The 15540-nt window shown below is 38.5% G+C and overlaps 1 protein-coding gene across 1 annotated transcript in view; it reads left to right on the forward strand.

Annotated features, from left to right (window-relative positions):
- The window catches only part of meis2b (Meis homeobox 2b), a 28324-nt gene extending 13715 nt beyond the window's left edge, over nucleotides 1-14609 (forward strand). Inside the window, exons 8-13 of the mRNA XM_086019593.1 lie at nucleotides 871-1010; nucleotides 5383-5459; nucleotides 7486-7544; nucleotides 8044-8133; nucleotides 8367-8463; nucleotides 13333-14609. Coding sequence (XP_085875719.1) covers nucleotides 871-1010; nucleotides 5383-5459; nucleotides 7486-7544; nucleotides 8044-8133; nucleotides 8367-8425 — 425 coding nt within the window. The 3' untranslated portion in view covers nucleotides 8426-8463; nucleotides 13333-14609. The remainder of the gene's footprint in view (nucleotides 1-870; nucleotides 1011-5382; nucleotides 5460-7485; nucleotides 7545-8043; nucleotides 8134-8366; nucleotides 8464-13332) is intronic.
- The last annotated feature ends 931 nt before the right edge of the window (nucleotides 14610-15540 follow it).

Raw genomic sequence — 15540 nt, forward strand, 5'->3', positions numbered from 1 at the left:
GGGGAGGAGTCTCTCAGATGCATTATTCACATGCCCTCCAGGCAGGCTTTCAAGGCTACTCTGCCCCGAGGGCGAGAAAAAATAACCACCACTGTTAAAAGTAAATCATCTCGGCTGATGCACAATTAATGGCAGAGAGGGAGCGCAGTCCCGCTTTTGCGCTCCTAGATGGGGAGCGTTAGCAAGTCGGGGCGGAAATCTCTGCTTAAAGGAATCCTCCTGCCTTGATCCGTGCCTGCTTTCTTCTGAAATCAAACAAGGATGCCGCTAATGGCGGGATCCGGGGATGCGGGGCATCCTGACGCAGACGTGGGATGTGATGCTCGGGGTGAGGATTGGGGGATGGGATTTGGGTGATGAATTTGCTCTCCCCTTGCCCCGCCAACTCATCCGCCCTCATTTTGCCTCAAAGGTGGACATGAGGTGCGGCTTGATGTTATTGCGTTCGTACTTCATACTCAGATCAGACTTGTTTTTTGTTATTGTGTTTTGGCCTTTTTCTTCTAAGGAAATCATTAGTCTCAATTCAAATAGAGGTCACATATAAATCACATTCACATCTAGCACAGTGCCTGAAAGAGCGTTCATTATTTCACGTTGGGCACACAACTCCTGCAGTCATTACTTCATGTCAAGCCAGTGACTCCGATTGTATTAATAGCTCTTGGTCTTATTGAGCTCCCGCACTACAATCCCCTCTTCATTATCCGATGTCCGCGGGAGTCAAACAGAGGTGAGAGGAAGTATCTTGTGCTGCCGTTCCACACGAGAACACACCCCCACTCTTGTTTGCTATTTTCGGGCAGGCCTGTATTAAGTCGAGGTATAAGGGCCAAATGAAATATTTTGTTCAATTCTCTTACTTTTTAGGAGACGGCCTCGACAACAGCCTCGCATCACCGGGCACAGGAGATGAAGATGAACAGGACAAGAAGAGGCAGAAGAAAAGAGGCATCTTTCCTAAAGTGGCGACAAATATAATGAGAGCGTGGCTATTCCAGCACCTTACAGTAAGACATTTTCCCCTGTCTTTCCTACTTTTTAGTTGAGTACAAGCAATTGCAGATTTAAAGGGAAAGTCAACCCAAACATATTTTTTTCAAGGATATGTTCCCAGCAGGCCCACTAGTTGAAACGTGGCATTGTGGAATATAAGTTAAGCAGCAAAATGCACTCGTTTTGAGCCATCTCCGGGGGTGGCCATTTTGTCTTCTGTCGACTGAAAATGACCTGTTGGCTGACGGCTGACCTGTTTTCTGAATCTGAGCAGTGATTGGTCGTTGTGAGCAGTTCCGATGTCATTTTCAGACGACAGAAGACAAAATGGCCGCCCCCAGAGATGGCTAAAAACGAGTGGATTAACACTTACTCCACAAACGCAATGTTTATCAGAATGCCGTGTTTTAACTAGTGGGCCTGCATAGAACATATTCTTGAAAAAATATGTTTGGGTTGGCTTCCCCTTTAAGCATATCCATAAGAAACGTTTCATGCTTCTCAGCCTCTGAAGGAGCATGCATAATGTGTCCCAAACGAATCTTGAAACGAAAGCTACATTTGCACCAAAACACATTTCACTATGGTTTGCCATTGTGCAGTGCAGGAAACTGGTTTGTATTTCCGCCACACGAACACGCTGCCACAGCAAAGGCTAACTTCAAAATAAAGCTTACCCAATAATACATTGAGTCAGTAATGCCAATGCAATAGCCTTAGGAGACATATACTTTGAAGTTGGCCGGCTAACTTGACTTCCATTTTGGCCTTTCGGCTTGCCTTATCACAGTTTTTAATTGACATTACATAGTTGTACCAACATCAACACAACGCCATCCCAAACTCATATTCAGTGGCTAATTTAGGACGCTAACAAACCGCTAATTAATTACGCTGTCATTGGCACACGACACAAGTCTCTGGCGTTAGTGGCTAGCAGCTGTTATCATTAGCAACCAGTGCCCGGCTGGTAGTTCAACAGCTGTTCCTTCACTTACTTTTTTTTTTTTTTTTTTTTTTGCTAATCGAAAAAATTAACCCGATCCGTGACTCAAAATCCATGTTCCGACTCGAAAAAATTAACCCGATCCGTGACTCAAAATCCATGTTCCGATCCGAACCGTGACTTATGTGATCCATAGCATCACTAATTGTGGGAAGTGGCAAGTTTTTGTTGTTCATCTTTGAGCCTCTGTAGAATGAAGAAGAGACCAACATGTCTCAGTCCATTTTGTAACACTATTACATGGTTTATACAGATATCAACATAAAAAAGAGACTGAAAGAGAACTCGGAGTACTTCACCTTTTGTCCAAGGCCTAAAAGATACAGCCAATGCTTTCTCCTCACAGTTTTTTTTCTATACTTCACACTCTCAGATGTGTCATAAGCTCTAAGTTGTTTAGTTGATAATAGGCCCACACGGATCCTGTACTCATAGTAATCCCTTCCTTTCCAAAGCCCACCTTTAGATTTTCCTGATGAAAAAAAGCAAGGTAATTGAATTATCCCTTTTCTGTTCCCAATCCTCTTTCAGGCCTAATTTGTGCAGCAAAAGTGTTTGCTGTAGCAGGATGTGCCAATGAAAAGTGTGCAAGGAGACTTTGGCTTCTGAAAGGCCCATTGCAACACCCAAGCGATCAAGCATTCATCAGTTGTTGAGGTTGTGAATGCCGCTGGATTATGTTTTGTCACACGTTGCCGTGTGAGGTCGACGGCTGGTTACGGGGTAGGGGGCTCCTCCGTCGCAGCCTCATGCTTTTGTCGCTCATTCTGAAGAGACTTGAAAGATCCCCTTCTGAGGAAGCCATAGAGAAAGCAGCTGTAAAGGTTTCGATTCATTATATTATTCATTATCGTCTCATTAGCCTGGTCAAACTCTTGGTTTCCATGCAACCTTACATTTGACCACATTCAAAGATGAATGCCAAACTTTGAATTTAGTCATCCCACCCTGGAATCCACTGTTAGTCTCACACTAAGAGAAGGAAAATGAGTCCTTTCCAAGATTTCTTTAACTATTCAGGTGAGGTTTGTGCAGTGTCGATATCTTGATTATGTCCCATTATTTTGACGAGTTTGCACTATTAGACCAGATGCGGTTTTGGGAAGGTAATACAGTACTGAGTTATGTATTTCAAAAGTACTGTATTGGTCTGTGTAAAGATTTGTTGGATAAAACCGTTAATGTATATTCACTATATATTTAGTAGGGATGTACCAATTACTTGAAAATCGATTTGAAAATCGATTTAAACTGCTTAAAATATGCATCAGTGTAAAAAATTAAAGATCGATATGGACATTTTTATCACAAAAGGATTTAGGACTATAACAGTCAAATCTATTGTACATTTATTTATATTACATGTTTAGTAGTTAAACAGTCAAAATTATTTGTTCATTTTCAAGTTTTTTAAGTTATAAAAAGTTACTGTTTGTAACATGGATAAAATTCAGATTTTAGAATAAAACCAATTTCGGTAATGAAATGAGTCATTAATTTTGTTTGAAAAAAAAATATTTAAAATAAAATGTAATTGAAATTGGGAACTAAAAATTGAATCAAATCAGGGCTTGATTGAATCTTTACATCCCTAATCTTTAGTGATACAAAAAATGAAAAAAATCAAAAAATAATTTTGCACATTTGCTACATTTGTACACTGTATTCTTGCGTGTGTAAGTGTGTACACTAGGGGTTGAATGACTGGAAATATTTCCACTCGGTTGTAGCATTCATATGGCAGTATACATAATTGTCGTAAAGTTAGTCAAGTGTCACTTGTGGTATTGTTAAGCGACACGTTCATTTGGATGTTGTGGATGTTGTGAATAAAGTTCTCGTTTTACACAGTTGTTGCCGAAGCATTATTAGTAGGGCTGTCAAAATTAAAGCATTAACTATGGAGATGAATTTAAATTTCATAACGCACTAAAAAAAATTAACTCAGTTAACTCAGTTTTATTTACTTCCTGTAGCAGCTGACCTCTGGTCACTGTGCAGACAAACTTAGAGGAGAGTCGCAAAGACGGACTTTTACATAGTTTTACTTTAAAAAGTTGCTTGACAGCTTGTTGGAGGAATCCAAAATAATTTGCACACTTTGCTCAGCCAAATTTTACATACCATATTAGTTTGGTGTGTCGTTCAACTGTTGTATTTTACAGGAAAAGAAACATATTCAAGGATCAAAGAAAGCTATTAGGTCTTTGAATCGAAATATACTTTTTTTTTTCCCACAGTAGTTACAAGAATTTACTCAAGTAAATATCGGTTCCAAGCTTTGTAAGAAATTGTAGTTGAAAAATGCGATGAATTATGGAAAATTTGGCGATTTATTAGTTAAAAAAATGTAATCGCATGACAGCACTAATTATTAGACATACAGTATCGCTCTGGCGACAAAGAAGGGATAAATGAATATTTGAAGAAGACTGGAATAGCTAAAGGTAGCAAGGCTAAACGGAATTTTCATCCACCAAAAACCTATATTGGTACTCTCAGACACTTACTGACATATTAGTGCCGCCTTTTTGAGTTAGACAACTCGTTACTCCACAGATCTCACAACAGCTGAAAACGAGCAAGTTGAAAGTCCTCTATAAATTGGCTGATTGGAATACAAATGTCAAAAACACTTAATCAGCGATTAGTCGATTTCAAACGTTAAACGCGGAGTAGAAAAGTTGAGTTGTTGAGTAATCAGTTTGGTTTAACCCCTCGTGTGCGCGACTTTGTGCACCGAACCTGAAAAGAAGTTGAAAATGAAGTGCTTGGAAGCATATCCTTCACTGGTGACCACAGGAGGCAGCTGATGGTCTGACAGCAGCAGAATGGCGACTGGCCCACGACCCTGTTCCCAGTACATGGGTCACCTCTGTTTGCCATCTGCCGCCCTCCTCCTTCCATCACACACACACACGCACACACACACGCGCATGCACACACCCACACGCACACACACGCACGCACACACACCCACACACACACCCGCACACGCCCACACACACACACACACACACAAAAAGAAGTCTGCAAAAGGACTAGGCTAGTGGATAGGGGGATGGAGAGAGGTGGGGAGGGGTTGCAGGGTGACGGGGGGCCTGGCCTAACCAAGGCCCCAGACAAAAGACAGCATTGTGCCTCTTTATATCCCACCCGATCGTTTGTCAAGCAATGTCAAATAATGTCAAATAATGTCACACAAAGCCACGCGCTTTTAGCCTCAAGAGTTAACAGGGCCAAACATTGGTCAGGCACTCTTTTTTTTTTTTTTTAAATACACTTGCACTGTCACATCTATGAATGAAGGCACGTGACACTGTATGATTTTCTCCTGATTGGGAATATGAACGTTCAATCACTGTTGTTTTGCCCCACAGCACCCGTATCCTTCAGAGGAACAGAAGAAACAACTAGCACAAGACACGGGCCTCACCATTCTCCAAGTCAACAACTGGTAAGTGCGGCGAAAAACTCTTTTGCGCAATTGTCACATTGTATCTGAGGTTTTACTTGAACTAAAAGGAATATATTATCACATCTAAATATGATCAAACCTTCGGCGCACGTAAACCCAAACAAATAATTAGTCCAATCAAATTCAGTCCATGACTTGTTTTTCCATTTCCGATGGGTTGTTGTTGTGCTATTTTGTTCATGTAAAAGGGCTTTGGCTGGGAAGTTGTGTTTGTCTAATTAAATAAAAGGTTTTGTGTGACGTTGTTGAATGTACCCTTTGCTGTGTTGCAATCATTGGGAAGTTAGTGCCAATCTGCAAAGTGATGTGAATTGGTTTCAAAATAAGAGGATAACAAGAAGTGTTACATTAGCCCCCTAAAGGTTGCTGACTTAAAGGGGAAGTGAACCTCCAAAATTCTTTGTAATATGTTCTATGTGGCTATGCGTTTAAACATGGCATTCTGATTAATAATGCGTTTGTGGAATATAAGTTAAGAAGCAAAATCCACACGTTTTTAGCCATGTCAGGGGATGTCATTTTCAGTTGAGAGGAAGTGACAAGATGGCCGCCCGCTGCGATGGACAAAAACGGGTGGATTTTTGTACTTAAATTATATTCCACAAACACAATATCAATCAAAATGCCTTGTTTAGACTAGTGGGGCTGAATAAAACATATTATTGTAAAGAACATTTTTGGGTAGACTTCTTCTTTAAGATGCAAAATCCAATCATTTTTAGCCATCTCAGGGGGCAGCCATTTTGTCTATTTCTGTTGACTGAAAATGACATCACAGTTCACCTGTTTTTCTGAAGCCATGATTGGTCTTTAGCTGAACCTTGAGCAACTATGATGTCATTTTCAGTCGACAGCAAGTGACAAAATGGCCGCCCCCTGAGATGTACAAAAACGGGTGTTTAATTTATATTCCAAAAATGCATTAATCAGAATGCCGCGTTTCAACTAGTGGAGCTGCATAGAACATATTCTTGTACAGATATTTTGGGGGTTGACCCCCGCTTTAAGAGCGTTTGATGAATGTGCCATCTTCTGTTACTTATCCCATGCCATGTACACTTGCCTATTGGTCCCTTTTTGTCCTTTAGTCCATTTTAACTATTTATGTTCTCATACTTACTACTCATAATAAACACCGATTGTGATCTTGTAAGCACATTCAGTTGTCACTTTGACTTTTGACCAAATACAATATGAATATCGATATTGGTGGGAATGGTAAAGCTCTTTTAGATTAGTACACCAATAAAGGTAAAATAATACCACTTAATTAAAACACTGTAAACTAAAGTAGGCCAGTCTGAGTAATGAAATTCCAGGGCTAAAAATTAGTCCCTGAATTCAACATATTCGTACGATTTCAAACCAATGCAGATGCTATTCGTCAACATCGTACAGTATCTATAATATATTTCCTCCAAAATGTAGCATACATTTTAAATGCAATACATCAGATTGAATTAAATAGCAACGCACATTCAGATCCTCAAGCTCTGGAAGCTCTGATGCTGATGTCAATGCATTCAGACTGTGCTGCCTTGGGAATGTGTTCATGAAAAAGCATTGGCAGGCCAGTTAGTCACATTATAGCCTGTGGCTACAAGGCTAAACCTGAATCAATAGATTTTTTTTTCTTTTTATAGATATGTTACAAGGTTCTAATAGAACAGATTGTATCTGTGGAAGTGAAGTGTATTATTAGTGAAATCCCTGGAGACACAGCATGGCTTTCTAGTGTGTCTTAAACTGCCGTGTTGATCCTGAATGTTGAATGAATGAATGCCAATCAAGGTAAACTTGTGAATGAAAGCATGCAAAGCAATATCACCTTGAGTAATTTAAAAAATAGCGATTTTCAAATGAAAAGCTGTGGGGTTTTTTTTAACAAAAGTAAATGAGTTTGTTTAAACAATTAGTTTTTTTTTATCCTCTCATGAATGGGGAAATTGTGCTTATATATACACAAAACCCTTCATTAGTTACATGACATATGTTTGATTTCCAGGTTCATCAATGCACGGAGGAGAATAGTTCAGCCTATGATTGACCAGTCCAACAGAGCAGGTAAAAACAGCTCATACAAACTGACCATGAAGTAAATGATGGAATTTAGTGAACTCTTAAATGATAATCAGAGGTGTAGCAAAAAATTAGTTTAGTAGGATTAAAAGGCGAGGCAAGTCGATTTGTGGAGCACAATGTAATTCAAAGTGCTTTATACCACTACCTAAACTTACAAGAAGACAAACAAAATTATTCCATTAAAAAAAACAAAAAACATTCATAAAATAATTTAAAAGCAAGGAGTGAAGATAAAATATGTACATCCTAATCGAATGGTTTTCAGCCTGGATATGAACATTGTCAGGGTTGCATTCTGTTTCACATCTTCTGAAAAACTGTTCCAGATTTTAGCAGCATAAAATTGAAACACCCTGTTTAAAAATGGGCACCAGCAGGAGATAACGCCCTGAGCCAGAGAAGTTTGCTACGGCTCTACAAATAGATGTAATGCATGTTTTGTCCCATTGACACGTTTTTTTTTTCTCTGTTCTTCTCTCAGTGAGTCAGGGTACAGCTTACAGTCCAGACGGCCAACCAATGGGAGGCTTTGTCCTTGATGGACAGCAGCACATGGGTCTCCGACCTGGAGGTAAGCATTCTTCTGCTGTAAAAAATTTTTACCTCTTGAAATGTAATTTGTTTCAATTCACTGTAGGGATAAATAAATTTAGCTAGTCTACTTCCTCAGCGCCACCTCCTAAAATAACTTCATAATTCAGAAAATGCATTGGAGACAATGCATCCTTGTGATCATTTGTGGAGTTAATATGGAGCTCAATTGAAAGTGATAAAAGTTAGACACTTTACACGCTTTTGTTGCAGGTCCAATGGGGGGTATGGGGATGAACATGGGCATGGATGGGCAGTGGCACTACATGTAAGGCCAAAACTCCAAGGCCAGCCTCAACAACAGGGTGAAGTAAGTCGATCACTGCAAATTTCATTTTATTCATCTACTCAAAATATCCTGACAAGTGGTTAGAGGCAATTCACTAAAAGGTGAAGAAGTACTTGTTCATGATACAACATCGGTATACAGGTGTGTCCGTAAGTGCAAACCACTTTAGGAAAACAACTCAAACATTTATGGGCGTGGTGCAAAAAAAGTGATAGGTAATTCGTAAATGAATGTAACATGTCATTGCATATTGTCGCTGTCCTGTGAAAAACACTTTCCATTTTTTTTCCATTTTTCAAAATTTTTACCTTAATGGGGTTTCCGCGTTACAGACATCCCGTTTAAGTGAACATTTTAAAAATTACAAAATTGGACATACGTGTTATTCACTGGGAAACCATTTTTGAAAAAATCTGATTTTATGATGATTAAAACTAAAATTCCTGATTCCAGTCTAACAAGTCTAGTTTTTGTCACAGCTTACCCTCCAGAGAAGGAAAATTGCACTGATTAGCTATAGTAAGACTGTAATAAGACGAGCTGATTACAATTGGACTCATCTGCAGCTACGTGGCAATGTGTTTGTGCAGTCACAATTGAGACAGTGTGGTGAGAGGTGTGTGCAGCTCCCAATTGGCCAGTACCATCAATATCTGCAAACAGAAATCGAATACAGTAGGAATTAAGAGGATTAGTGCTGGCTTTTCTCTTAACCTTGTAACCATGGGCATACCGTTGTAAATTCTATTTTGTTTCATGCTCTCTCTCTCTCTCTTTTTTTTTTAGTTTTCAGAGTTTGTAACTATTCCATCTTAGTGTTTTATTTACATATATACACATGTATTTAATATTTTAGGACACACATTTTAAGATATTTTCTTTAATACTTAATATTTCTTAATATTTTAAGAAAATGAGGATCCTGTAGCTCAAAAACTTGAAGTGACCAAAAAATGAGATAACAGCTGTCAAACTTAACTCAACAAAAATTGTGTTCAGCAGTGTTATTTGTCTAATACAGGCATGAGCAACTTAAAGAGTGAAGGAGGCCACAATTTTTCATCAGCAGTTCTTGGGGGCCACATCGGACCACACACTTTCTAACCAGAAGTATGACAAACATTTTAAACATGGACAAGATTTTTTATTGGGCCAATGTACATTACATCACAATATCTTACTGTAATTATTGCTCAATGCATTTATAAAATATCCAACCTTCAACAAAAAGGGTTCCACCAATCCCCCCAAAAAACAAAATAAAGGATATTTTTTTCTAGTGCAAAGGGCTCTCGTGCTTGAAAATTACCATTCAAGGATGGCACAAAAGTGATGAACAGCAAACCAGAAATTAAGTGCAAGAACTCATCTTGTGCAAGTTTTCACAGAGATCACCTCACTCAAAATTGTAATATCATTCAGGTACTATGTTTGCATATTATTCCAAATATCCAAATTATTAGGCCTATTCATGTTGTAGTATAGGGAAGTATAAGACCCAGTGCAAGCACAGCTAAGATACGTTTGCTATATGAATGGTGACATTAGAAGAAATATGTTTATAATCCTCGCGATTTTTTGGGGGGTGCTAATTATTCGAGGGGCCAAAAGTATGGCCAATCCCTGGCCAACATCTGCCACAAAGATTTTTTGTGTTAGTAAGTTGCATTTCTATTTAGAACATTTATGTATTTAGTAAAGTACTCAAAATGCACCTCAAACTGGATCTCCATCTTTACTTTGTTCCATTTATTGAACATTATTCTAGATTTACATAACAGAGATGAGAGAGAGAGAAAGTTAAGTTGCTGAGTTTAGTTAAGATCTTAAGTCTTCTTTATGTACGTCAGGGGGAGCGATGGAAAACATGCTGACAAATAACCCCTGATGTACGTATTATGAATGTTATACTGCCCCCTATTGATCTAGGCCCACACACCAGAAGGAGCAACACAATGTCTATTAAAGCATGAAATCAAATCATGCTGCAGAATTCTTAATTCTTTACACACTTTCTCTCTCTCTCTCTCTCTCTCTCTATTACAAAGAACACTTTTACGAAGGCGGCATTGTTTGCTTGTGTGTTTTCATAAAGTACCTTCACATTTTTCAGCTCCTTTTAAACACCAGGTTAAAAAAATGGATCCTTTTGATTCTTATAAATAAAAGCGGTGGTTGCATCACATTCCTCCACTACCTTCTTTCCCTTCCCACATTTTCTTCTTCCGCTCCCTCCATCTTTTCTCATCCCGCAATCTGATTAAGAATCAGGCTAATCCCACCCCTACCCCCTCTTCCTCCTCCTTCGCCCCCTATCAGCTTCATACTGCTGCTGACAGTTCTCAAATCAAGACATATTGCCTGCCGAAGGCATCCAAGCACAGAGAATTTTATTTAACACCCACACTCCACTGCTCAATGAGCCACGCTGTAATGACACTTACCTTGATTAATAGAGCTCTTTATATGTAAATAGGAGCTGCATTTGCTTCATTTTTTATCCAGTGGGCCAATTTTCGCTAACACAGCTGCCTCGTCCCTTGTCTGATAATCCCCCGAATGTTGCTAATGAAGTTCAAATGGTATCATGATGCTTTATGTGAGAAAATGTAAAGGAAGATTGACATGGCTTTTCAACTACAATAAAAACGGTACTGTATATGTATTTGGTGGTGATTTAATCTAATTACGTCGCATTTAATGATGAGTGGGTAGTTACTGTGTAGTTCAATGAAGCCTGGTGCATTTTCCTCCCCCAATTTCATCTGCAGTGAGAGCATATGCTGACTGCAGCAGTAAATTTCCTCAGGACTGCAGAAATATTACGCGTTTCTATGCACAATAAAGCCAGAGCCATAACATTTAACCAGCATGGAATACATGAGCGAGTCTGCATTACGTCTTCTGCATATGACTGACTCTCCTATAAACATATCATACCTCATGTTTGCAATGCTTGCTATATTTGGAAAGTTCTCTCCAAAATTAAGATGATAACAAATAATGAAATATTGAATTATTCACTCATTCACTGTCAATGACATATTTATTTGTCTTTTCACATTCCAGCCATTCAATCCCAGGAACTTATTTTATTTTTTCAAAATTTTCAAACTTTAGGGTAAAAGAATGTCTGAAAATGTCTGGCAGTGAATGAGTTAATTGCCAAAATGAAGGCCGGGTAGAATGTGCTATGTAAGCTTGATTTTTACTTAAGTTTATTAAACAGAATCAACTAGTTTTATTGGTTGACCGAAAAAGGGCACAACATTTGTTCAATACCAAATGTAGAATCTTAAAAGTGTAAAAAGGTGTCAGCATTAATATACCACATGCTTATGCTGTCTTAATAGAGATCAAAATGACTCTTGTGGGGAAAAATCTACACAAGATGTGCTAACTTGTAACTCAGGTTTTTGTATAATCATGTATATTGTCTTAGAATATTTCCTAAATATATGACTGGACAATTATATGTGTTTTTACTCAACCCAAAAAAATAAATAAGAACAAGTGCATGAGCAAACATGCAGTCAACGACATTGACAAACATACAATATATATACACATACTGTGTACATATCATGTATATAAAGTAAATATCATATCATACTTTTTACTCCCTAAGGGCTTTATTTGGTCACAGTAAATCAGAGTAAAATTTGAGAATAAAATATTCTACATAATATGTAATATTTTATAACAATAATATAGTACTCTCAAATTTTATTCTGTTTACTGGGACCAACTTTAGTCTTTTAGAGGAAAATGACACTCTACCAAATTTACTTTTTGTGTGTGTGTGCGTATATATATATATATATATATATATATATATATATATATATATATATATATATATATATATATATATATATATATAATTGAATGTATTGAAATAAATATATTATCCTGATGTATTTATCTTGTGTTTTTTTCATGAAATTTAGACGTTACACGTATTTAATAATGAGTGCTCTCGGAAGCGTTAAAATGATCTGGTCCATTTACAATTGTTTCCTGAGACAGCATATTCACGTCAGTTCCATTTATTTAAAGGCCATAAAAAATTCCTATACATTTCTATTGTTATTTTATTTTTAAAGATGACTATTTTCCTTTGAAGCAGATACAGTATCAATTTACGATGAATAATTTGAATCGATCAAAAGGGCTACAGCAGACATCTAAAAATCTTTTTTTTTTCTTGAAAAAATAGACGCGGGCATTGTCACGATTTCCAGTGGGTACTGGAAGGGGGTGGATCCCACAAACGCAGACAAGGAGAAGAAATGTCTTACACAAAATTTATTTACAGAAAAAATAAATTTCACATCCGCAAAAGTCACAACAAAAGACGCTGGCGAATCTTGCCAGGAAAAACGATTAACAAAAAGCGCTTGCAAAACAAGAGCAAGGAGACTATAACGCAAATTCACTTGCCAACAGCGGGACAAGAAAAACTCCAAGCTCAAATAAACAAAAACCCGTCAGCATGAGCAAACTAATATACTATACACGGAAAACTCACGACTGCAACAAATGACGAAACAGGAACTAGAGTAACTCGGAACAATACAGTCTCTTGGGATACGAAGTCAAGCAAAGCAATAACCCGACAGCAGGCAGTTGAGGAAGCAGTCCTTTTAAAGGCCTTGATCAGTCATTGACTACAGGTGCGGCACCAGAAGGCACGCCCACCAGTCCCGCCGCTGCCTGCAACAGACCAGAATAATGACAGGCATTAGGTTATTTGCCATTGTATATGGCACATAATGCGAACAATATTTTCTCCACATATTTGATTGTGTGTGTATCTTTCTTTTCTACATCCACCTCCAAAATACGATTGCATTGCGTGTCCTTATCAAGCTATCTTTGTGTTTCCAGGCCTCCATGGTTGGCTCAGGGATCTTCATTCAGCTTGTGGAGCTTGAAGCCGCCGGTGCATATCCACGTGAACACCCCTCGCGCCTCACCTCAACTTTGACGCTCTCGCTCTTGCACGCACACGTGTGTAGAGGATCACGTGTGAAAAAAATGTACCAGTTGTAGGCTCCTTTTTTTTTAATGCAGTTTAAAAAGAGACTTTAGAGAGCGGGGGATGTGGGTGGATGCCAAGAAGAAGAAGAAAAAAAAAACTAAAGACATTTAAAGAGAAGCGGTTACGCATTTCCCCTCCCAGTTTCATGTTAAATTATTTATTTATTTTTATACCACGGCGGACCACAGGGATGACACCTTTTTTTCTTTCTTTATGAATCCAATCTGTGAAGCTTTACTCCCATATCTGCATCTCCTGTCTAAACGATGAACCAATGTACAGACACAACGCACGCGCGCACACACGCAAACACTGTGGACTGTATTTGGAAAAAAATATGTAGAATAATTTCAATTGTCGTGCTGTACAATTTTGTGCTTCTTTGTTGCGTTTTGTTCTAGTGACGTCACCACACCTCGCTTATTCATTTCTGTGTGTACAACGGAAGGGGATTTATAAAGAGTTCTGTCTTTTTTGGATAATGTTTTCATGATTTTTCTATCACCAAAACACTGAAGTGAAGAAGCCTGCACTAGTACCGAATCGAGAGAAAATAAAGAAAGGACAAAGCACAGTGTGTTGATGTGAAGAAGGCCTTTGGGAAGAGAGAAAGAGAGCGAGAGAGAGAAAGATGGAGAGGTCGTGTGTGGGCGTTAGAAGGAAAAAAAGCAACAAAATGAGTTGTTGGAGCAGGTCACGTATCCAGCTTCGGTTCGATAGGAGACGGAATTGCACTTGTCTGCTGTTATTGGATTGATAGTGACAGCCATGATGGATGGGCCGGCTACCAAATTCAGGAAAATACGAAAGAAGCTGCAGCTGGTTTTCACGACACGTCTTTGTTTGCACGATGCACGTGCACGTCCGTGCGTGCGTGTTTGTTTGAGTTAAATGTGTGTGATTGGATGGCATGGACGAAGAAAAAAAAAGGCCGACATTTGTGGTAGTTCTTTTATACTTTCTTTTTAACATCGGAATAAATTATTTCATTTTCAAAGAGTTAACGTTTTTCTTTTCTTTTTTCTTTTCTTTTTTTACTCTTGTGTTTGTGCGTGTTTTGGTTGCTCGTTGTACGGCTCCGGATTACAGGAGGAAATATAAATAAATAAATGCATAAAGTGCACAGAGGAGCTCATTTATCACTGTCAGACGCCAACGATCCTCCGAGACTCGTATCGACGAGAAGAGCACAAGCCAGAACCGTCCATTGAGGAACTGTAACGATACAGTATGTTCCCTTATGAGTATTGATGCATAATTAGTTTAATCAACAAAAATCGAAAGAAATCACCACGGACTACATAAATAAATTGTTTTTACCAGATGATTTCCACAACAAAAAACAAAAACAACTGACTGAATTCAGTGTTATTATTATTATTATTATTATTATTATTATTATTATTATTTTCGAATAATATTAGTAGACTGTCGGTCTTTATTTTCCACCGTTCACTTCAAGCAAAAATAAATTAAGGCTGCGGGACATTATTATCGCGGCGAGAATTTAGATTTCTCATTATATTTATTTATATGGTTGTTTCGAAAATACATTTCACTGCATTTCACCTCATACAAGGCCCAAACTGCATCACTGACCAGGCCACACGCCCGCCCTCGAAAAAAACCACATGTATGTGGCAGAAACGCTCCAATTCGACGTGGTGCGCAAATATAAATCGTGTTTCCTTTATTTAATTATTTGATTTACACGTTAAATTGAAGTACTGAATCGCTCCGACCGTTGAATAAAAAGGTAACATAATGTCGGTTATTTAGGAATATTAATCCCTGCGTAATCTTTTTAATGATAACGGGTCGCGAGAGAGGCATTATTTAAAAGACAAATCCAGCGTGCAAAAATTTCCCGGTATATTCTCCATCTCTCACTGTGAGCGCCAACAGGCCTAATTGGTTCGCTTCTGCAGACTGTGCGCAAGATAAATGCGTTGTGAAAGCTGCCGGAAATGCGCGCCTGTCTGAATGAAATATAGGTCAGAGCTGCAGCAAGCTGAATGCAGAACTCGACTTTTCACTGAAATGGAACCGTGGTG

The sequence above is a fragment of the Filicampus tigris genome, chromosome 20 (genome assembly GCF_054856515.1).
Source record: "Filicampus tigris isolate MCC_2025a chromosome 20, RoL_Ftig_1.0, whole genome shotgun sequence".
In the NCBI taxonomy this organism is placed as follows: Eukaryota; Metazoa; Chordata; class Actinopteri; order Syngnathiformes; family Syngnathidae; genus Filicampus; species Filicampus tigris.